Source organism: Carya illinoinensis, chromosome 15, assembly GCF_018687715.1.
Source record: "Carya illinoinensis cultivar Pawnee chromosome 15, C.illinoinensisPawnee_v1, whole genome shotgun sequence".
Lineage (NCBI taxonomy): Eukaryota > Viridiplantae > Streptophyta > Magnoliopsida > Fagales > Juglandaceae > Carya > Carya illinoinensis.
In genome coordinates, this window is record NC_056766.1 from 33,789,580 (window position 1) to 33,814,360 (window position 24,781).

At 33.9% G+C, this 24,781-nt stretch overlaps 1 protein-coding gene across 1 annotated transcript; it reads right to left on the reverse strand.

Moving 5' to 3' along the window:
• Positions 1 to 654: 654 nt before the first annotated feature.
• Positions 655 to 17,152, reverse strand: LOC122296489 (actin-related protein 4-like). Its single transcript, XM_043106248.1, has 21 exons — positions 16,993 to 17,152; positions 16,777 to 16,868; positions 15,601 to 15,777; positions 15,423 to 15,496; positions 14,549 to 14,629; positions 13,293 to 13,353; positions 13,111 to 13,160; positions 11,640 to 11,694; positions 11,280 to 11,357; positions 11,018 to 11,071; positions 8,921 to 8,974; positions 8,760 to 8,820; positions 8,524 to 8,575; positions 7,109 to 7,175; positions 4,296 to 4,358; positions 4,130 to 4,192; positions 3,398 to 3,460; positions 2,937 to 3,001; positions 1,805 to 1,873; positions 1,102 to 1,182; positions 655 to 996 (listed from the first exon to the last, which is right to left on the reverse strand). The coding sequence occupies exons 1-20, from the start codon at positions 17,003 to 17,005 to the stop codon at positions 1,137 to 1,139; spliced, it is 1,338 nt and encodes a 445-aa protein (XP_042962182.1). The 5' UTR covers positions 17,006 to 17,152; the 3' UTR covers positions 655 to 996; positions 1,102 to 1,136.
• Positions 17,153 to 24,781: the final 7,629 nt, after the last annotated feature.

Consider the following 24,781-nt stretch of genomic DNA (forward strand, 5'->3'; position numbering starts at 1 on the left):
AAATTATCTGAAGAAATTCTAAAAAACAACAAAATACCGAATTTAAAAATAATTTACAAGGAATAACAATGAATTTTTTAATTTTATAAAATAATTTTTTAATTTTTTGCACTAGAAAATTATTCAAGTTTTTATTTTTTATATTTCAAAGCTTTTAAATATATATTTCATATTTTAAACAATTATTTTTTGTTCTTTTGGTTTTTACTTTTGTTTACTTTTAGCACTGCTACATACAGGTGAGTTTGTGCACGAAATTGCGCGCACCCTAGCCCTTCCATCACCTGCATCCAGCTTTTTTCATAACAAAAATTCTATGTATAGTAATTTTTATGGATTCCTTTGTGCACTCCAGTGAGATGATTGGTTGTGTATTAAAAAAAAAAATTAATCCAGCCAATCATATCAGTGGAGTGCGTAGGGAGTACGCAAAAATTCTATGTGCAGTAATTTTTGTGGATTCCTTTGTGCACTCCAGTGATATGATTGGTTGTGTATTAAAAAAAAAATTAATCCAACCAATCATATCAGTGAAGTGCGTAAGGAGTACGCAAAAGTGACTGTATGTAGCATTACTCTTTCCATAAAGGTGTGCGCAAACTCACCTTCGGGGAAGAAGAGAATGAGAGATATGAGAGAGAGAGAGTGACCAAGTAATTTGAAAGTATTTGTAGTGTCCACAGTTAGATCTGAGATAGCTACTGTTCATTTGATGATATTTTAAGTTCTACCCTAGATCAGAATGAATATAAATTTAATACTAAGCTACAATTGCAAACAGTTCTCCACGAAATAAGATACTACAACACTCAGAACCTAATGGACCATTACTAATGGTACAGGATGAGAGAGAGAGAGAGAGAGAGAGAGAGAGAGAGTAATTGTTCAGTTTAAATACATGCATTATCTTCTGCAAAGATATCATACACAAGCTTTGAACCTTTTACAGGCCTCAAAAAGTTGGTCTGATGCACACGAGGATCCGGCAGTAAAATCCTGAGAGAAAAAAAAGGAGCAAATTAGTGGCGTGAAATAAAAGAAATACACAATCTTTAGAAGGGTGCCGTGAAATCATCTACTCTTCAATCATGCCAAACAAACCTCTGGTTCTCTTCTTTCACGAGGATGATATCATCTTAAGGGCATTTCCGTTGAATATAAGCAGCCCCATGCTCTTCATACCTGTCAATTGCATACAAAAATTGAAATGAGGGGCTGATCAATAAAAACTGTTTCGAGGAAAAACTACATTTTGCACTTCCAAAAGTGGTATATTTGCAACCCTGAATTACCAAAACTATCATACATGTCATCTCAACTCATCTCAATTCATCTCATCTAATCATTACAACTTTCTCAAATTCTAGTATAAAATATAACAAACAATTCAACTTTTTCAAATCCCAAAATAATAATAATATTAAAAAATCATATTCTAACAATATTTTATTTAATTTTTAACTTTCATCTCAACTCAACTCAGCTCAACATCCAAACGAAGCCTAAATTTTGGCAAGTTGGATTAAACAATTGTAACAATTAGATCTTAGTCGACGTGTCTCGTGTCAATTACCAAAATTTAGTAGCTTAGGGTGCAACTTGAAAAAATACTAGTTGTTCATGGATGCAAGACGTAATTTTCCCAAAATTAAAAAATTTAATCAATGTTCCACACTATTTTTGTAAGCAAGGCTTTAATTTTTCATTCCAACGAATAGGTAAAATAAAAAAAAAGGTTCCTCTAAACTCTCCAACAGTTAATACAACGTTTGAAGTGCAATCTTGTCAAATAGGTGAAACTTACTCAGATTTGGAGAACCACATCTGCTGGAATGAACCGAGAGAAGCCAATATACTCCCTCCGATCCAAACACTAAAAAAGTACCCATCACCATCAATAGGTTAGACAAAACAATGGTGCATGATGTGGTATGAAAACAAGCATCTTGCAAAGAAAAATTAAAGAAAGATATGTGCATGAAGGGGCCAGGGGTTGAATAAAAGTATTCTGGTGCAAACTCGAAAGGCTAAAGACCATTAAATAGAAAATGATGACTTAAGTTGGCTTATGCGTGGATAAAAGCAACTCTCCCCTGTATCAGCAAGTGGTCTAGATCTAGGATGCGCTAGTCAGAAGTAAAAGGTGATGCTGAGTTTCTCAACATAGCATTCTGATAAATAAATAAATAAATAAATAAATAAAAAGTTTCTCTACATAGCATTACTTGTAGGAATTTAAACAGCAATCGAGATTACTAAAATTGATTATTAAAGCAGAAAGTTAATTGGATTCAACCCTCCCATGGATCGGCAAGGGGTCTTAGATATAGGTTGCCCTAGTCAGAAGTAAAACGTGATACCGAGTTTTGCTACACAGCATTACTTCTATGAATTTAAACAACTGAGATTACAGACATTGAATTTGGTAAATGGTCATTTTTGTTCATATTAAAAGCTATGTCAACCACAAACAGATTAGGATCTCTTCCCCCACACATATGAACCAATACTATCATTTCATCCTATATGCCATTTCTAGTTGTCACCAGTTCACAATGCACAAAATAAAGATGTTTTTTCGTTTTCAACAAAGGGTTACGCAAACCAGTAAGGAATGTTATAATGATGTTTACTGAAAGTACTCAAAAAAAAAAAAATAATAAAATAAAAAAGATTACAGAGAGTCATAAGACAAAAGGATGTTTTATTTCCTTTATTTATTTGTTGATGACAACCATATGGTTTAACAGAATAACCAACAAGGGAATGCTGTCAAGACCAAATCATTGATTGAGAAATCTGATTGGAAATTAAAAAGTATCAACGTCATTAATGAAGCCAAACGGCACTGTGACACTATTATGAGCTTGCATGGGCATGCAGTGCATATCAACTAATACACATCCAACACTGCAAGAGAGTAAAATAGATCTGACCTGAATCTCCTCTCTGTTGCATTTCCGCTCGCCAATACTTTAACTCTAGCAGCTTGAGGAGACTCCTACACATTGAAGATGATATTTCAGAAATGCAAAATCTTTAAGTAGAGTTTTCAGCTTGAGGTGTGTGTGATGGTGTGAGAGGAGAAGCAAAGGGGATCCACAACATCGGATAAAATGTTGTGCGATGTTATTTCAGTATGCTTAAGTTGAGGGTTTGAATGTTCCATTCAAGATTGTGGGTGCAAAGTTGGATATAATGATTAGAACTCTAACAATAAGATCACAGAACTTATTTAAGTTATTTAACAGTGGAAACACTAACATGGCCCTTCGATACTTAAAGCTACTGCATAATGGAAACCACGAGTATCAACCAGGAAGGAAAATCACCAAGAATTTGGGGTGAGGGGGACAAAAGAACAAAACTTTATAAAATACAAAGGCCGTAAATATACTTCTAGCAAGTCTTTCTCAAGGCGTTCCTTTAACTGTTGCATTGATGCCGTGCCACCAGCAAGCTGTACAAAAGGGAAACAGCGAAACCAAGTTAGGTTGAAAATGCTCAAATAAAAAGTTGCTTCTACTGGAAATATCAAGTGTTTGTATATGTGTATGTGTCTGATACAGTTGCATGAAGAAATTAGTGTATGCTTAATAGGCTTGTCTCCCAAGCACATGGCAGAGAGTCCATGGAAAATGTATGGCTTGATATAACTTTCAACCAGTCTCATTAAGAATCTACGAAGTCTGCATACACAAAAACATTTATATGATACTTCTATCAATTTTTCAGGCCAGGCTGAATCAGGCCACCACTTGGGATGGGAATGGCTCCGCTCACATGCATCATTTGATCAAAGCAATTCAGTCCACTCACCTCCCAAAGTGGGATTTACAAATATCATTAATCACTGAATTTAGTGAGCGGCACCAAATCTTTAGTAATCAAATACTATATTAAAAAACATAAAAGAAGTAGCCCAAGTGCACAGGACTTAAAGTAGGTTAAACTTAAAGCCTTCAGTAACTAGTAGCATTTTATCATTTAAAACATAAAAAGAAGATATAAGTATTTAATGACAGCAAAGGATTTTACTGGGATATTTTTTATAAGTAATGTTACTAAGATTCTCAAAAGAAGAAAACTGAAAAGGGAAAAAAAAAAGAAAGATATTATATGACTTTACCAGTATACTACTAAATAGCTCTCTCCGAATGTCCACATCACACTTGTTAATGCTCTCTAAGACCTGAATAGATAAAAAAGAAATTAGAAACCAGAAGTAATTAAAAAAATAATTAAAGCCCAAATACATGCAACTATACATGCATAATCAAATAAAAGGAGCTTACCATTTGTGGCAAACCGCGAGCAGAAGAAGCAATCTCCGCATAATTCTCCATACCGGGAATTGTCTGAGGTTTACGTCAATAACAAATTTAAAGCTTGAAAACACAACAAAAGTGATAAAAAGAATAATGAATTTCCAAGTAAATTAATAAGCACATGAGCCCTTTGAGAACTATGTATTCTGATAATTTACATACGTATATTTATGTTTAAGGTAACTGCATATCACACTAATATCAGAAAATTAGATATTTATCTGTGCATGCAGGTGTCCTGCATTATCCAATTTCAATTGTCCTACATTGAGGTGGGTTCTACTTCGGGTATCGGTGTAGAGACATCCGTAATGGAATGCCCTCCGCCACAAGTGACACAGGAAAGACCGATAGTCAGTGTTACACCCTTAGTCAGTGTTCTCTCCGAAGAAACTATGGCACCCATGCCGGAGTTGAAGGAAAACGGTGTAACGCCAAGGTCTGAGGGAGATGTAGGGTCTGTCGAAGTTGCACAAAAACGGTTGTTGGAGGTGAAGGAACTTGATGTACTGCCGAGACTTGTTGCCAACCTAGAATCTCCAATGGTGACCGTGGCCTCATCACTTGTGACGGAGAGATCCAATTTGTTGGGTATCTATTCAAACATCTTGTGACAGCAACAATGGAGCTGTTGAGGAGGTACGGGATTTGAATGTAGGAGATGGTGTTGGGGGGGGGGGGGGGGGGGGGGGGAAGATGAGTTTGTCGGTGGTGCCTTGCGAGGATGAATGTTTAGGGCCAGGTGTACTGTTGGGAGCTGTGTCTAGGGAAGTTGTTGTCCCCCTATTATCTCTTCCTCTGATAAACAATATAGCTAGATCATCATCGGATTGGGTTTTGCAAAAAGTTAGCGAGATACAATAGTGTATGGGGATTACATGTGGAGGATTTGACGACCAATACACAGCACTACTCACTGCAATTGAGGTAGGTCACCCGCTTGAAACAAAATCAAGATTTAAAAAGAGCAAGGAGTTAAAGCTTCTTACTTGGGCAATCAACTACGACGCAAAAGGAAGTAGTACAAGTCAAGGGAGGACTAGAGGGAGGGCATAAAGCCTTCCCCCGTCCCCGTAGAATCATTCGGATGGACTATTAGTTTTGTGAGAAACAAGGGGTTGCGGTAGTTACAGTGACTTGCTTTGCTTTGGCGAGGTGTGTTTTGTCCCAATAGGGCTCGGTGTATATTGGATAGGTTTTAATTTCTCCCTCTTGGGTGATGTTCATTAGGGGCTCTCTATTATGGGCTAAGTGTTTTCTCTTGTATACACCCAGTGTATTTGGTTACGCCTATTGATATTAATACATTTTTACTTATCAAAAACAAAGAAATGACCAGTGTCAACTTTGAAAGAGGGATTAAAACTTTGAAATCAAATGTACTTCAGTATAAAGAAAGTTTTGAGATTAATGGCAGATTATTTTATCAAAACTAAAGCTTAAGAGTTCAAGAGAATTTCATAATGAAGTTATTGCATCAATCAACTGATCAATTAAGAAGAATTTTACAGTCGAGGAATTTAAGAAATTAACAAGTTATTGATAATTGTTTGTTTTGAAACTTTTGAGACCAAAAGTGAAGTGATTAATGCCAATGAATTTCACAGAAATAACTATTTAGGGGTTTCGTATTCCCAGCTTCTCAAGCTTTTGAAGATTTTGCTCAGTTTCTGATAAGGGATGACCTTCCCTTCATGATAGAAAGCTAGAAGGAGGTACTTTGTGAGTGCTCAACCCCCCCCCCCCCCCCCCCCCCCCTCTCTCTCTCTCTCTCTCTCTCTCTTCGCTTGAACAAATTTATGTTTATTCATTCTAAAAATGGCTTCACTTCTGAAACCCAAGGAAATTGATATGCATATTGGGAATAAGCTAAAAGGAAGAAGAAACTGTTGTAGCAAATAACACCTCATGCCAATTACATGGTTATGCGAGTGAGCCATAGAGAAGTATCACTAAAGGGGGGGGAAAAAAAAAACCCAGCAGCTGCACCAATATTTGTAAAAACTGAAAGCACAATATCTAACCCTAGGTAAACAAAGCAAGCATACAGCTAGCGAGCTATTAGGGACAAATTCAAGATGCTAGCATCAAACAATGTTTTAAATTTCCTGGCATAAATGTCAACAAGTCTGTTTTTGAAGCTCATAAAGGTCTACACAAAATAACAAAGAAAAAAAATACTTTAGCCATAAACTAACACGGCTTGATGTGATACGTTAGATTAGAAAGTTTCTTTTCTCGTAAAGTAGATCTAACGGATCACATAAAAACATGACTTTGTGAGTTTACTTTTGTGTAATCCCTTTATGTTTGTAGCACTTCCCAACAACAAAACCCTTTCTCCACCAAAGATGAACATTTCAGTATCACAGGATTAAGACCTCTCCAGGACTTCAAACTACATTCATGGGCGAGAGATTGACAAAGCCACATGTATTTCCTATTATCTGTTTCACTAAACAACTTATCTTTCATATTTGTAGTAAACAATGTAGTATAAAACATTATTGGTTAAAGGAAAATCGTTTAATAGAGGAAGAAGCCAATCAGCCAATAAACAAGCAAAGTGACTTGACTTTCTCAGCCCCCACATGCCCATAAAAAAAGTCTCAGCACCATAAAACCATAATCAACAAGGTTCATCTTTAAAGAAAACTATTAAAATTCTAAATTCAATGAAAAAGATAACATAACTATATGAGATATGCACCCAACATTCCCAATTTAGCTGAGAAAATACATAAAAAAGCTGAAGTTCTGTTCATTTGCAAGCCACCCACCTGAACCAGAGATGGATTAAATAAAACATCAGGAATCTTGAATCTGTCAGCTCCAATTTCAATTGTCCTGCATTATATGGAATGCATTATGAAGTATCAATATGAGAAACGACAATAATGATAATGTACCAGTATAAAAGTAGGTTGGCTGTTTGGAAGCAGCTGTACTATCAAAAGGAGGTAGAATAACCTTAATTAAATGTAAACTTACCAATCTCCCAACCTCCTTTCTTTTTTAATTTCCATTGCTTGCAGGGATGGCAGATTGGATTGAGAAGTTATTTTGTGCATTTCTGTGGGGTGGAATGGGAGAGGAAACTAAATTCCACCTTGTTAATTGGAATAAAGTTTGTACTCCTATTTTGTTTGGAGGTCTGGGGGTTCGTAACTTGAGAATTTTCAATAAAGCTTTGTTGGGAAAATGGCTATGGAGATATCAATTAGAAGGGACTTCGTTGTGGAGGGAGGTTATTGACCAAAAATTTGGGAGTGATTGGGGGGGTTGGTGTTCTAAGGAGGCTAGGGGGGCTTATGGTGTGAGTCTTTGGTAGTTCATTAGGAAAGACTGGGAGAGTTTTGCTAAACATGTCAGCTATATGATGTTGGAGAGGGTTCTAGGATCAGTTTTTGGTTTGATGTTTGGCGTGGTGATTGGGCCCTTAATAGGGTGTTCTCGGCTATTTTTCGTATGTTATCTGATCGGCATGCATCTCTTTCTGATATGTTAGTCCATTCGAATGGATCCTTGCAGTGGGATGTCTGTTTTACTAGAGCTGTACAGGATTGGGAACTTGATGATGTTACAGATTTTTTCAGCTTTTTATATTCCCTGGGTATTGGAGGTAATGAGAGGGATAGAATGCTGTGGAAGAGAAGTGTGGCCTTATTGTTATGGAGTGGTGTTTCATGTGTAAGAAGCATGGGAAATCTGTGGATGCTTTACTTTTGCATTGCGAGGCAGCTAAGGCTTCTTGGGATGGGGTTTTTAGTAGAATCGGCTTGGCTTGGGTGATGCCTTTGCAAATGAGCGGTGTTTTAAAGAAAAGGAGTGCACCTTGGAGGATAATCAGAATCTTTTTGTGTACGCTTTCTTGCAATGGTTTTCTACTTTAGTGATTAATGGAGCTTCAGCTCATGACTTTTTGTTGTTGCTTTCTACTTCCTAGAATGTAATTAGGTGTTTTCTTTTGTATACGTCCGTGTACATGGGTTTCACTTATTTCATTCATTCTAATAAAATTGTCTTTCTTACTTATCAAAAAAAAAAAAAAAAACACTAGGTCACAATATTTCCTTAGAATGCCATGTTGTGCCTCATGAATCCATTAAAGGTCATGAAGACCAGAACTAGGACATTCAAAGAAATGAGACATGGCATAATCGGATTACTGGTAACAAACAAGTACAGGACTTACTGGCCGTCAGGTAGCTCATATGATGTCATTGGAATGTTTGAATAAGCACTTTCTGTAACGACAAGAATACTCTATCAGATTGCTCAGCATGATCAATGCTTTTAAGGCCTCAATGAGCAAAGAATTTCATAAAACAATGGAGATTTGGTCAGAAGAAAATTAACAAGATTATCAAGGTTCAACTATAAACATGGATCAAAAGCAGTTCAAGGTGTACATATGGCAGGGATACAAACCATCATATGGAGTATCTGGGGCTCGACAGACGCATTCCTTAATATCACTAGCAATTACCCTCTGTAATAAGAGAAAAATAAGAAAAAAATAAAAGGGACATTCTGATCAAATAAATATAAATGATACAACATCCAATAAAGAACCGTAATCAATCACAAACCTGGGAGTAGAGTTTGTAGCTTTCTGTTGTATTTGGATGATCAAGGTCTACCGTCTGTGAGATTCAGAAAGTTAAAAGTGTCCAAAGAATGACATCTTAAGGTTATGTCTAACAATTGCACCTGATGAGTTAATACAACCTAAGAAAATGCAAGTGCACGATTAGAAATCCGTAACTGATTTTTTATTTATTTTTTGACAAGTAAGAAAGACACTTTTATTCATCGAATGAAATAAGCAAAGCCCATGTACACAGGAAGTATACAAAAGAAACACCTAATTATATTCTAGAAGCATAAAACAAAAACAAACACTCATGAACAATAGCAGAAAACCATTGAAGCAAGGAGAAAACAAAAAATTTCCAGATTTCCTCTACAGTACACTCCTTATTGTTAAAGCACCGCTCATTCCTCTCCAGCCAAATACACCACATAATACACAAAGGAATCATCTTCCATGCAGCTGCCACTTGAGAAAAACTATGAAGCCTATTCCAACATGCAAGTAAATCCACTACTTTCTTAGGCATAACCCAAGCCAGCCCAGCTCTACAAAGCACACCATCCCATAAAGCCTTTGCCACTGCACAATGAAGAAGTACATGATCCACTGATTCACCATATTTCTTTTTCTTTTTTTTTTTTTGATAGGTAAATGATTATAATGTATTAATAAGAATAGGCATAGCCCAAATACATAGGGAGTATACAAGAGATAACACCTAATTAGATAGAAGAAATAGAAACAAGAAAGTCATGAATATCAAGGCCATTAAAATCTACAGATCTGGCCCAAGAAAACAAAGTGCTAACAAAAAGCAATCTAATCTCCTCCAAAGAATGCTCCCTTTCTTCAAATGTCTGGTCATTTCATTCCTGCCAAATGCACTAGAGAATACATATAGGAATCATTTTCCACACAGATGAAATTTGTGGAATACCGCCAAGGTTCGACCCGCATGCCAAAAGTTCAACCACTGTAGCAAGCATAACCCAGGCAAGCTCTAACTGTTTGAAGATGTCGACCCATAACACTCTAGCAATCTTGCAATGTAATAAAAGATGGTCCACAGTCTCACTACTTTGTTTACACATACAACGTCATTCCACCACTATCATCCCTCGTTTCCATAGATTATCCATAGTTAAAATCTTCCCTAGAGATGCAGTCCATGCAGAAAATGCCACTCTAGGAGGCGCGCCTTATTCCTCCAAATTCTTTTCCATGGAAATTGAATATTCTGTGCTTGTGCGAGGGCCTTATAGAAAGAACGAACTGAGAATATTACTTTCCTAGCAGGTGTCCATCACAAAGAATCAGCTCCATTATTGCTTGGTCTCATGAAGTATAAGAGTTGGAAGAAATCTACAAAAATACTGATTTCCCAATCTTGGGCCACCGTAGTGAAGTTCACATTCCACCATATTTCTTACACATGAAGCACCACTCCATAACAATCAAGCCACACTTCCTCAGATTATCAATCATCAAAATTGTCTCACACCAGGAAGCAATCGTATCTTTTTTTTTCTGGGTAAATAAACTGAGAAGGATAATTTAACACTAATCTTAAGCAACCATGAATATTTTTTTGGAATTTAAGGCCTTTGACTAGAAGCAACATATCGGTTTTTTCATGACGTGGGCCCTCACCATGGTAGGTACACTGGCGAGTAAATCACAGATACACAACCCACAAGCTAGAACCATGTATAGAGTAATCCCGGGGAACTCCCAGTGCGAAATTGAACCCAGAATGTCTAAATCTACAACTAATCCTAAGCCCGCCCTTTGACCAAGTGATTAGATTATAACACATTCTTGTACCAAGAGAATATCCCGTTGACATGAATTCTTAGTAAATTAAGTATTAGCCAAAAAATAAGTCTTATATTGGCCTTCTACTACAAAGCTTGCAAGCAACTTGACCAAAGGAATCATATAATGTAGCAATGCCATGCATAGTGAAGTCAAGACAAAGGAGATGAGGGAAGACGAGATTGAATCGTGATATACATCAAATCCATACCACAAACAAGACAGAATTGAATGAATTATTTGCCCAAAAGAGACTACAACGGAAATCATTAAATACCTGAAACTCGCCTGGCCTTATTTCCTTTCTCTTGAAAGAGTATCTGGGTTTTATCTGTTTTTTTATCAGTAAATAAGAATTTTATTTATCAGTAAATAAGAATTTTATTAAAATAGGCGAAGCCAAGTATACGGGAAATATACAAGAGTTTATCTCTAAAAGAATAATAAGAAACATTCATAAAATAAAAAGAACACAAAAGCCAAGCAACTTGAAATAGTCAATTTGTCGTCCAAGATAAAATTTTGTTGTAGCCACTTACCGTGATACCTTTGCTTTCCAGACTTTTCATTAAGCAATCACTGAGAAATTCTCCTCCAATTGGAGAAGATGCCACAGCCTATAGTTGTAAACACAATAACAAGGCAAAAGAGCCCGTTACTAGCTGAGAAAAGCTTTATTAAAATATTGACATGGTAATTTACCATGTCATTAACTGATTTTTAAGTTGCCCCTTCTTATGCGGACAGCAAATATATGAAGCTTCAGGACCATGTTAAAAGTGCTGCGTGCAGAAATTCAATATAACTAGGTTTGCATGTCAAAATGTGAACAGAAATGTGCGCTCAAGTAAAATTATCTAATGAGTCATTTTTACAGTTGGTTGTAAAGTGAGGAATACCTTCTGAAGAACATAACCATCATGCACTGGGGCAACTGTAGTTGATCCTCCACCACTGAATGAGTCGGTAATTATAGCCAAATATATCAAGAAAAACAAAAAAAGAGGAATACAATAGATTAAACAACAAATGAAAAGAAAGCCTCATAACGATAGCACATTTTATACTCATTTACCTACAAATAAGATGAGAACCATCTAACCAACGGATTTCTTATGGGAAAGGGGTGGTGAAGAAAAAAAATCTAAAAAAAAAGTCTTTTTTTAAAAAAAAGAAAAATTGTTAACATTTTGCAAAAAGAGAATAAAATATCGATCATCGAGTCTTTCTTCATCTCTGGTATCTTGAGAATCAATTAATTCCCTTTGCAACTTCTGCTGAAACTTTTCCAAGAATTGACAAAATTTTGGGTTCAACTTTTCCAAGAAGACTGGAAAAAAAATGTTGGAGCTCAAGTCATCCTTTCTTAATAGTTTGTACCATTGGATAGTGGTCCACAATAGTGTATTCTTCTATTTCTACCATTATGAATTGCTAGCATATTGTTCCTTATGCTAATTAGGTGGATGTCTTTTATACTTCCTGTACATGGGGGGTTACACCCTCTTTTGTTTTAACAAATTTTATATTATTAAAAAAAAAAAAACCCTCTGCTATAGCAAGCATATTACACGACACCAAATTACAAAAAAAGAGAGGGATGATTTTCCTACTAATGGGCATGTAAAAAAGTTAGCATACATATCGATAATGACATCAAGATTGCTAAGGGTGCAGTATATGTCAATTATCCTAAGGAATTTAAAACATCAATTACTTCCAAAAAAAAAAAAAAACAGAAATCAGAAATCAGAAATCCAATTGAAAGTATATTTATCATCATTGTACATACAGCAACATGTCGATAGATTTATCACTCCATATTTCAAAATTCCCGTTGATGTTTCAGCCTAATAAAGTAACCTTTCATCTTCCACCATTACTTAAAGCATAGTGAGGAGTGCATTGCTGTGAAATATCCAATACTCATAATCTTTTGAACTAATATATGCATTACAATATCTATCGTTTCTTGTATTTCTTTCTTAGTTCATATATTTTACATGCCTTAGCCCTGTAGCCCAAAATCTTTTTTTTTTTTTTTTTTTGGGAGGGGGGGCAGAAGATAACTAGCCCTACATCTTAAAGCAAATTCAGATGTTTTCCAATCCAGCTATACAAATTTAAGGAAACAGTGAAAAGAAAGAGTAATTTTGGAAATTGTGTCCACCCATGACAAGCCCCAAGCAATGCTAAAAAATTCAAGTAATCTTACTCCATAGCAAGAAATGCAAACATTAATCACAGAAATGAAAATATAATATGCAAATTGTCGTACACTATAAATGGAATGTCAAATAATAATGCTTTTGCATGTAGGTATAAAGGTCATTGAAGAAAACTAATACTGATAACAGTTACATATCCTACCAGTCAACAACTAATGAGGTAGCACGTCCTGATGCAAAAGATGTGAGAACCTGGTATCAACAAAAATGACAATCAATTAACATACTAACATTACTTAATGAAAGGAGAGGAAAAGAGCATATTCATCTTGATAAGCAAAGTGCTACAAGTGGAATGAGGTCATGGATCCACAAGGGGCATACAGCATTCTTGGCCAAAAATAATGCAGGAACTTTGTACTTTTCGAACATAAGCTCCGCCGTCCTGTCAGATACATGACAATCAAACTCTTTTACTAAAAAATTAGTTTTTTTATAAGTAAACTAAAAATTTAGTTATCCTCAAGAGTAAAATGCAAAATCTTAAAACATTAAATTTTGGCCACCGCTAAAAGAATAAAGCTTTATTGAGTGAGATAGGATACAATTATTCAGCATAAGTTTTTTTAAAGAAAATATGGAAAGGTAGGACCAAAAAATAAAGGAAATTTATCTTATATGGAGAAGGTAAAGTTTGCATATATTTTTATAAGACAAAAAACTACTAATCATACAATATGCTTTCCATCAATTGGAAATTAGTAGTATATACCTACTTACTCATGAAATTATAATTCCCTTTATTAATGATACAATGTTAAAGGTAAGAAAACAACCTATTGGCATAACAAGACAGTAATTGCGTTCATACTACATAAAGCACAGAACTCTATTCTTGATAGACTCGGCTGAAATGCTTTTATAAGTCACCTTAAAGTTTTTTAGAGATCTTTCTGTGAGACCAATATTGTTTCTTAAGTCTTAGTCTTTCCTCACCAATCCTAAGACAATTCCAATCACCCATATTAACATCATCAACTCCATAGATCTTATGTTCCTTTTTTTTTTTTGTCCCGTGTGCTTGGCTTCACCTATCATCAATAAAATCCTTATTTACTAATAAATAAATAAATACTCTTATGTTCCTTTTCCTTAGGATTATTTCTTAAAAAGCATTTGGAGAAAGATTGTTTATTGATGAGACAATGACTCCTTATAGCAGATACCACCCTTTCTTAAATTGAAAAAAAAAAAAAAAAATCCACCTGGGGCAGAGAGTGCAAAGTCTGCTTTTAAAACGCTTCTTCTAAGCATATCCGCTATGAACTCAGTAGATGGTGGCTGTTGGGTCATTGATAGAAGTACATATGCTTTTTATTCCAACAACTTTAGTAAGTCAAAAAAGAGAACAGCTATGGAAAATAACTGACAAAGAAGCCACTTGTGTGTATGCTCAGAGGGAAACAAATACTATCAATACCAGTAAGTCAAACCTCAATGTCATAAATAAACATCATGCAAGTCATAAAATTTACAAAATCCTGAAGCTGCTCAAAAACAAGTTGATAATAATTGCACAGTGTCAGATCACTGATCATATGTATCATCAATTTACAAAATATCACACAGCACTAGATCACCTTTCTCGTTGTTGTTGAGTATTAGAAGATGGTTCTGCGAGTAGCATTGGATGCTCTTGAGGATCAATCAATAGGCATTCCCTAAGGCAAAATAGCGCCCAGTTATGACATAAGGTAACATAATTTCAAATAATAAAAAAAATAATCAAACAGCTTAAGATGAAAAGGATGTACAAATTGCTGCGCTGACAAATGATTTGTTCTTTTGTGTTAAATAACAAACAGCCCCAATGGATCTTGAACTCACAACTATACCTCCACCCAATGCTCATGAGGAAAGGTAGCATTTGAGCTAGAGCTCGTGGGCTATGGATGATATGTGATTTTGAAATTATAAAGGAAAGAACTACCGCATAGTTACACTTAAAAAAGAAGAATGTTTTCATGCAGTAGAGATAATATGGTCGAAAATATAACATTCAATGTGAAAATACATGCATAAGTAAATAATTGTTAAAACATCTGGAGCTCAAGCCCAAAAAGAGATGGCCTTAACAGGCTAGCAAAGAAATATATTTGAGAGAGCAATAACAATGGAATTATTCCGATTCCCCCTCATTTGAGGTGGTACCATGCCATTGGGCACCTGATATCCTGTTTTAAATTTTTATTTTTATTTTTATTTTTTTTATAAGTATCCTGTTTTAAAAATTGGGGAGGAAACGTTAAAGGTACAACAGGGTCATACTTCCAGTTCTACAAAATGGATCAACAGCAATAGTTGAGAGTCTCTTCACACTACTCAAAACTGCAATATATCCTACATTTACCATTATTGAAGAATTTTATTTTAAATGATTTATAAACAAACAAATATTATAGAAAAAATTAACCCTCATGGAACATCTAGCCAAATATAATCCTCAGAAATTACCTTAAAGCATGGTCCCATATGCTGTCAACCATCTCCCAGTCAACAACAACTCCATCCTTTATGGGTGACAGCACCTAATCGACAGCAGAACATATAGTCAAAATCGTAGTACATGAAACAATCAGGACATTTTCCATAAAAGACCACTACATTAACAGATAATAACTAACATACTTACCTCCATATGATCCCGGCGAAAACCTAAAGTTTGGGATCCAACATACAACTTGCGTTTTCCCTTGGTTTTGTCAGAATCAAGAGTTCTAGCAGTGTTTTTAGCATCTAAAGCAGATCCAGAGTTATTTTCAGTTTTTTCGGGGTCATCAACTTCCATTTGATCAATTGCGCCAACAACCTTAACAAGCATAGACATAAAGTAAAGAAATTTAACTGCTTTACACACAAGAATGAAGAAAAATCTGCAAGATGATTTCCAAGAAATTATATCATACAGGACACAATTGGAGGGTGGATTATGCAGTAGTGGCATCTTATCATAGAAAATTCTTCATATGAACCAGAACTGTTTACAGTACATTTGAAGGTACAAGCATGCTATCCAGGCACCATGCATGCCGCTCATAACGGACAGGCACAACACATAGCAATACTTTCCCCACTATCCAAAATCTACATTCGGTCCCTATAAATAACAACCAAAGCCATACCCCAATATATGCAACAGGTTCATTATTGACCGATACTAATAAATTCAACCACAGGTCCCTTTGTTGTTGATGAATTACATGCATGAAATCTCAAAGGCTAAAACCTCAACATTAAACTTCCCCCACAATGATTTTTAAATATAACTTACCAGATCGGCCACATTTTCCTCATCTGTCTAAAGTATATGAAAAGGGGAAACTTTTCAACTTTGGGGCACCAGCCTTATCCTTTTACTAGTTACCAGACCCCGCCCAAAAAAATCTCCACTAAAATTAGTATCAGTTTCATAATACCCTATATAATCGCTGAACAAATAATTGTTCCATCTTTCCAATTTTAAAGCATAGTCTACAATTACATGCCACAAGCGCAGGGTATAAAAAAATCAAATAACACAAAATTACATCCTATTTCAACATATATTGAAAAAAGAAACAGAGAAATACAGCTCCGGAAGTAACATTCATACTGAACAGCCATCACTTTTACAAGATTTTAACAGAGGCCTCACAATTGTGAACCCCGATAGCCAAGACCAGCTGCGCAGAAGACTTGGAACGATTCACATTGTGAAAGACGATTATTTTGTTCAAGAAGAATAATATGGTTTAAAAAAATGGAAAAAACATTGTGAGTGAGTGAACACCTTCACTCAAAAATTTGACTCGGTCGAAAAAACACTTACAGAAGGAAACACAGCTTTGGGCGCATCTTCGCCGGCATAACCTGCTTTGCAGGTGTGAGAACCTAGGTCTATTACAATTGCCGATACCTCATCTGTACAATTCACAAACAACCAAAAAAAAAAAAAGGGGGCAAAACAAAGCAAAATGAACAAAATCCATTAGCGAAAAATTCAAACATAGAAAGAAAAAAAAAATGCGAAAATTCATGCACTCACCGCCTCCATACATGACTGCAAATTTGATTTTTAGGGAGTCTTGCCAGTAGGCCGATTAGGGTTTTAGCAGACGTCGGACCGCGGGAGCGAGAGGAAGCTCAAAAAAAGCTTTGACCCGTAAAGAGTTGACTGGGTTTCTTCGAGTTCGGGTTCGGGTTAAACTGACACCTCATTCGTCTTTTAGGCCCTGTTTGGAACTGGATTCAATTAAGGCTAATATCTAAATACTTAGCTGTTTTTTTCTTTAAGAAACAATACTTCCATAAATAAAATGATATTACAGACATTTATCAAACTAAATGACTTGAGAAATAAAATCTAGAATATAATCCCACCACATAGCAATATCATCCACATTTTTCGCATACCGAGCTAAAGTATGAGTTATCCTATTTCCTTCTCTATGAATATAGACAAAATTACATTCAACGAAATATGAAGAAAGTAACTTAATCTCCCTGTATAACAGCCTCAATACTGATCCTTCTATAGTATTTTGCTGCAATGCCTCCACTGTTAACAAACAATCAGATTCAACTTGAAATCTTGAGATACCCATTCTGATACATGGCTCTTAAATCACTAAATTTATCTAAACTTAAAACTTCTTTACACGTGAGACTCATAATATTTTTCAACTCAACACGTTTTTATACGTGAGATTCATAACTTTTTTTAACTTTCCATAAATAAATTTAAACTCATTTGAGGTTGACCCCATAAAACTCACTTTATCATCTCAACTTATTCGAAAAATATAGTTGCAAGCACAATTGTGCACTAATCTGTATATCAATGTGATGTGATTGGTCAAAAAATAAATTTTATTGAAAACAGTGTTAATTTAAATTTTAAGTATGAATAAATCAGTATTGGTACACAGATTAGTACGCGACTATACTTGTATATAGCAAAACTCGTTAATTACTATCTATAAAAAATTTAACTCATTTCAATTCAACTCAATATCCAAATAGAGCCTTAAGCTGAGAATGTGGCTTGTTTCAATTCTCGAATGATAGAAATGATAATTGTATAATATTTTATAACTCTTAATAAATAAATAAATAAATAAAGATTTATTCTCAAATCGGTATGTAGAACACATCATCTACATCACTTAAATAATAAAATCTTATTAATAAATTTTAAATTTTAAAATCTATCTTTCAAATCAAATTATTCTAAGTATTTTCTTAAGTATGCTTTATACACCGACTTGATAATATAATTTTTGATAAAAAATATTTAATCTATAAAAATATCTTATAAAAATAAAAAAATAAAAAAACCACTTCATTTATACAATTTGGTATAAAGTGATTTTACATGCTGATGTGTCAATGAATCTTTTATTTTAAATTAATTTGTTGTTGAATTAAGACTTTACCATCATATAACCTATCCTTTATTAAATATATATATATATATTAGTTATTGTTTTTTTTTTTAAATTGCACCTTAAATAATTAAGTTGCTTAACTTGCATCACAAGCCACCACATTTTCTCAATTTGCATATGAGGTACGGTTTGGATAATGAGATCAGATAAGATGGTTTTAAATAAAAGTTAAAAGTTGAATAAAATATTATTAGAATATTTTTTTAATATTATTATTATTTTAAGATTTAAAAAAGTTAAATTGTTTATTATATTTTACGTAAAAATTTAAAAAAATTATAATGATAAAATAAGATGAAATAAAACATTTTTACTATCCAAACGAGGTCTTAAGATTTAACAAAACCCTTACCTTGCATGTCAAACTTCAACATCATTCATTTTATAGTTGCACACTACACTTTCAAAATGCACTTGTTGAAATCTTTTAGTCTATATTTAGGTGTTGAGGTCTTCTCAATTTATCTTAAATTAACCATTGACGGAACTCATTACTTTTTTAACTTCTCATAAAAAGTTAATATATCTCAATGTATTTTATATATTTAAATACATATCTTCACTGATTTCATATATTTAAACACATCTTTATAAAATCTATGAAACACTATTATTCACAAGTTAACTTAAATTATTTCAACTCAATACTCGAACGTAACCTTAAAGTTAATATTTATTACTGTTATGATAATAAACCTACCACAACCTATTGTTACTTATTATTTTTTGGTGGGATAAAACAAGCCTATGGCCCACTCCATGGGAGGATAAAAGTCACGAGTCATGACCAAGTAAGAAAGTAGGAGGCTACACCAGTCAAGAGATTAAGTAGAAGGCTACACCAGTCATGAGATTAAGGATATGTCTGGGTAACAAGGTGAAATGAAAAATTATTAAAATTTTTTATAATTTTTTTCTTAGATATCACTAAATATAAAATATTTTTTAATTTCAAATTTTTAAAATTTTCTTCTAATCATTACGATTTTTATAAATTTCAAAACAAAATACAAAAATAATACAACTTATTAAAACTTCAAAATAAAAATAATATTCAAATAATTTTGTAACTTCATAATATTTTTATTTAGCTTTTTATCTCTTATTTATCAAAATCCAATCAAACATATTAATTCAAATTATTTTACTATTATTTATAGATTATTTAACTATTATTCACAAAATTTTTATACAAAACTGTTAAATACAGTCGCAATATACAAGCGGCGTGTAAACGAATGTACGGAAAGAATAAAAAAAATAAAAACAAATACTTCTCAGCCTCTTTCTTCTTTCTCCTCTCAGTTTTTTTTTTTTTCTAATCTCTTTCTCGCCTCTGGTTATTCTTTCTCACCATCTTCTTCTCCTATCTTATTTCTCTCAAATTTGTATCCGCTATTCTTTTTCCGTCTTTTTTCTTATTTGTTTTTTTTGTCTTAAAATCTGGATCTCTATGGATAAGCGCAAGCAGTTGGCCATCTGAAATGGATCCGAAGGCAAATAGATTCAACTATAAATACACCTTCTTTTTTATTATTCTAAAAAGAACCTCTTTAGTTTCTCTTTGCCACAGCTTGCCGTCGTCTTCAACAAGGGAGGGGGCACGGAACGATATCTTCAAGACCTTTCATGTAACTTTGCATTGATACAAAGCCGAAGATTCATACCAGAAAAATGACCCACACAACGATTCTAGCGCACCGTTTACTTTTTCTTTTCTTTTTTTCCTTCTTCTTAACTGGTCTCTCTCTCTCAGCTTTTTCATGGAGTCGACCATGACTTTTGTTCCTCAGCACTTATTAAATGGCAACTGACAAGATTAGTAAAGAGATAACAAAAGAGAGAGGAGAGAGAATTAAAAAATTATTATTAAATGAGCCGATTGCTTGCCGTTTGTATTCGGCGCTTGCAAAAGGCATTTCCCATTTTAATATACTTCGAATGTCTAAACGAGCCCAGCCAAAGATAAAGAACAAAGTGATGTTCTGACATGCAAAAATGTGCAATGACAAAGTGGGTTAGGGCCAAAAAGGTGAATTAATGCATAAACCAAAAGAGATAATTTCAAAGGGAAGACTTGTAACTACCTGACGCTTAGCATTCGAAGAGTTAGTTCTTGTAACTTAAAATCATCTCGCATAATATAATTATATATTCCAAATTTCAAATAAATTAGAAATTAATTTATTCCAATCAAATATATATGTTTCTCCATCAAGATACCAAAGAAATACCTCAATAAATTAAATTTGAATCTCCACAAAGATTTGAAAATATCCATGACTCAAAACACCAAAATAACATAAAATAATAATTCTATTTAGTAAGACTCTCCTATAAATACTTGTACCATTTGGCACTTATTCTTCTAAAGTCATCAAACCTTGTTAACACTTCCTACTCTGGACTTCTAGTTGAAATATCAAAATTATCTAAAAAATATTGTGAAAATACAGGATGTAACACCTCGTTCCCGTAGAATAGAGATGTCACTAACATACATAACATATTGCTTGATAAAGATATTGATATCTTGAAATGTTGCATTTATTGAAAAACATTAATTAAATTGAACATAACTGTTTTTGAAAACTTAAAACTGAAAAATGTAAAATAAAAACATAAACTAACCCTATGCGTGACTTTTTATCCAAAAAAAATATAAAAGAACTAAGTCCTTGCACTAGATCTACTCTTGGTCCTGCAGCTTTAAATCCTTACAACCATCATCTGTAACATTTAAACATAGAGGAGAACAAAGAAACAAAAAAAAAAAAAAAAAAAAAAAAGAGTCAAATACTCAGTAAATAGTACATCATACTATAAAATATAACTTAACAAGACTTAATTTTTGAAAGACTTCTTCGAAAACACATATATCATTCATCGATTCTCATAACATGTCTATTCATCATCATTATGAGCGGACACATACATAATCATGGTGAACATATAAACATGAAGGAACAAATTACTTATTTATTTTGTCTTTCACTTATTATATGGTGAACCATACTTAGGTTCGTGAAACCCCATAACTTATTATAACATGGAGTGAAAAGACGCCTGAGTTCATGTTTCACTTAACATAAGGTGAACCACCCTTGAATCTGTGGCACCGCATAACATAACTTGTGGTGAACACGCTTAGTACCGTGTCACCCTTAACATATTTTGTGATGAACATGCTTAGATCCGTGTCACTCTTAACATATCTTGTGATGAACATGCTTAGGTCCGTGTCATCCTTAACATAGCTTGTGATGAACACGCTTAGGTCCGTGTCATCCTTAGCATAACTTGTGATGAACACACTTAGGTTCGTGTCATCCTTAACGTAACTTGAAGTGAAACATGTTTAGGTCCATATTTCACTTAACATATGGTGAACCACGCTTAGGTCCGTGGCACTGTCTTAACATAGTTTGTGGTGAACACGCTTAGGTCCATGTCACCCTTAAACATCTTATTTTTCTTAATGCATGAGAACTTATTTAATATTATGAATTTTTCTAGCATGGTGTATACTTGCAAATGGCATAGCATAACATGGTATAACTTTGTTCATGTCATAGCATAACATGGCATATCTTTGTATGTGGCATAATATGATCTAAACATAAACATTCCATGGCATACATGATCTAAGATCTATATGAACTTTACATAACATATTTGATCTAAATAATTCATGACATTACATAGCATATATGATTTAATCACTACATGAACATGGCATACATGATTTAGGTACTACATGAACATGTCATACCTAAACTGACTATTTTATTACAAATGATACTTGACTTAAATTACTACATGAACATCTCATGGCTTCCATATGATTTTAGAATTATTTACTCCATCAAACAACAATTCATTCATACAAGCATAATTTCATAATTTATCAAAGATCATGAAGGGAATCTAACCTTGACTTATCTCATAGCATAGCGTAGACAAACATCATATTTTCCTATACCATTAGAGAATTTACAATACACATGCAATTATATGATCATACTAATTACGTCTTAGCGCTGCTTCCGCAATCTTATGTCGTAACTTGTAACCTATATGAGTAACTAATCGTTACTAACTTTTCTGGAAGAATGTGTCGTAGCATTCTAAATACTTAAAATAATACCAAAGGGATAATTTAATAAATATTCAAATATACAAAGATTTCATAAAATAATAATATTTAAACCTCATATCATAATACTTAAAACACATATCTTAATAATTTTATAAAAATTAGTTAAAGGTCAATTGGAATATTAGCTAAGATAATAAGCTAAAAATAATATAAAAGAATACATTAAAAGTATACTAATATGCTTAAAATCCCTTAAATATTTTCAAATAAAAACAAGTCTATGATTACTATATTTATTTAAGTAAAACAGCCCACTCAAATACACTAAAACAATTTCTCGTAAAACACCATCAACTCACATTAAACAGTATGCTAATTTATAAAATCAACCTACTTTAAATAATAAATATTTTCTGAAAAATATATAGTAAAACAAGCCCACCCAATTTAAACAAGTCTAGTTAAAAGCTAAGTCTAATAGGTTTATTAAAAAAAAAATAAGCCCAACACCCTTAAAGGGAAAACTCTTGGTCAAAAGGCTTAAAGCCCAAAAGACATTGTAATAAAAAGAATCTTGTTCAAGACGGTATAGGCTAAGGGTCAAAGGGCATACATGTGATTATGGAAGCATTGAAGGGGTTTTTTGGGAATTCTGAAACAAGACAATTAAAAGGAAGGAAATATACGGAAGTGGCTTACATCACGTATCACCAAACAAGGACAAAAGAAAAAGAAACAAATGGCCTTGCGATGCTTACTGAGAGGAAACTGAAGTGACGACAGCTTAGGGGTGGCTGGAAATGACCAGCGACATCACTGGCCTTCAGGGAATGGTGGTGCAAGAGAGAGAGAGAGAGAGAGAGAGAGAGAGAGAGAGAGAGATAGAGTGAGTGAGAGGGTTAGTGGGAAAAGCTGTTAAACTAAAACAAAAAATGGAGGGAGAGAGAAGATTCCAGCGTGGACTTACCGGAAGGGAGTGGGTTCGACAGGATTAGGCTGGTCGGCACATTTCTATGGTTGTTTCCGACGAGTTGGTTGTCTCGGTTGGCTGTGAGAGTGGTTTTCTCGGTTGTAGGGGCTGTTCCGTTGGGCTGGTATATGTATATTTTCTCCAAATGTTTTTGTGTTTAATACCAAGGATCATGTGGGATTTATAGATGAGGGAGAGGGAGATGCCGTGAGTCTTGAGAAGAAATTGGATAAAGTTTAGAGTTGAGAGTTTGTATTCAATTCGGGGGTTGTATTCAAACTGAAATGAAAACTAACGGGATAAAATTTCGAGATAGGGGATGAAACTCAATCAACAACAAACATCATCTTAAAATCTATTTCAAAACATATCTCAAGTTTATAATAATAATAATAATAATAATAATAATAATAATAATAATAATAATAATAATAATAAAATCACTCTGGGTCTAGGTGTTACATGAGTTATCAACAACTCAATAAGTTTATTAAAAATATTAGAGCAAAGGTTCAAAAATATTTTTATTCAAAAGTCCATTGGCATAGCACAAGTGAAACATCACATCAAAACAGAATTCTATGTTTAACCCCCATGGTAGGGTTGTGCGAATGCCCGTGGCCAAACGAGTAGAAACAGAATGTGAAGTCTTCCCCTCATTCATTCTTGGAGTCCTGAGTATGCATACAGGAAATACCATGCTGAAAACCATTGTATTTCTAAAGTGAGTGCACCAGAAACAGAAAAGTTGTTACCAACCCAAACAGAAGCCATAATTTTACACACATGGTAAGGTTAGAATAGAACATAAATAGAATGTTATGTTAAAGGTTTTTACATCACATCATATCATATAAGAGTAGAAACAGAATGTGAAGTCTTCCCCTCATTCATTCTTGGAGTCTTAAGTGTGCATACAGGAAAGACTATGTTGAAAACCATTGTATTTCTGAAGTGAGTGCACCGGAAACAAAAAAGTTGTTACCAACTCAAACGGAGACCATAATTTTACACCCATAGTAAGGTTAGAATAGAACATAAATAGAATGTCATGCCAGAGGTTTTTAGATCACATCATATCATATCGAAGTATAGAACAGACTCAGAACACAACAGAATCATATCATCGCATATAATTATGCATAAATTTTCATATTCGCTCTTTTCGCACAGTTTGAAAATAGAATGCCAAAAATATGCCTATGTCTGCACCAATCATGACAAAAAATACTTTCTTCTTATACAAAACTTCATGAGTAATGCAGAATAAATAATTGAGATTATTTCAAATTTCTTTTCATAACAAAACATGCAAATT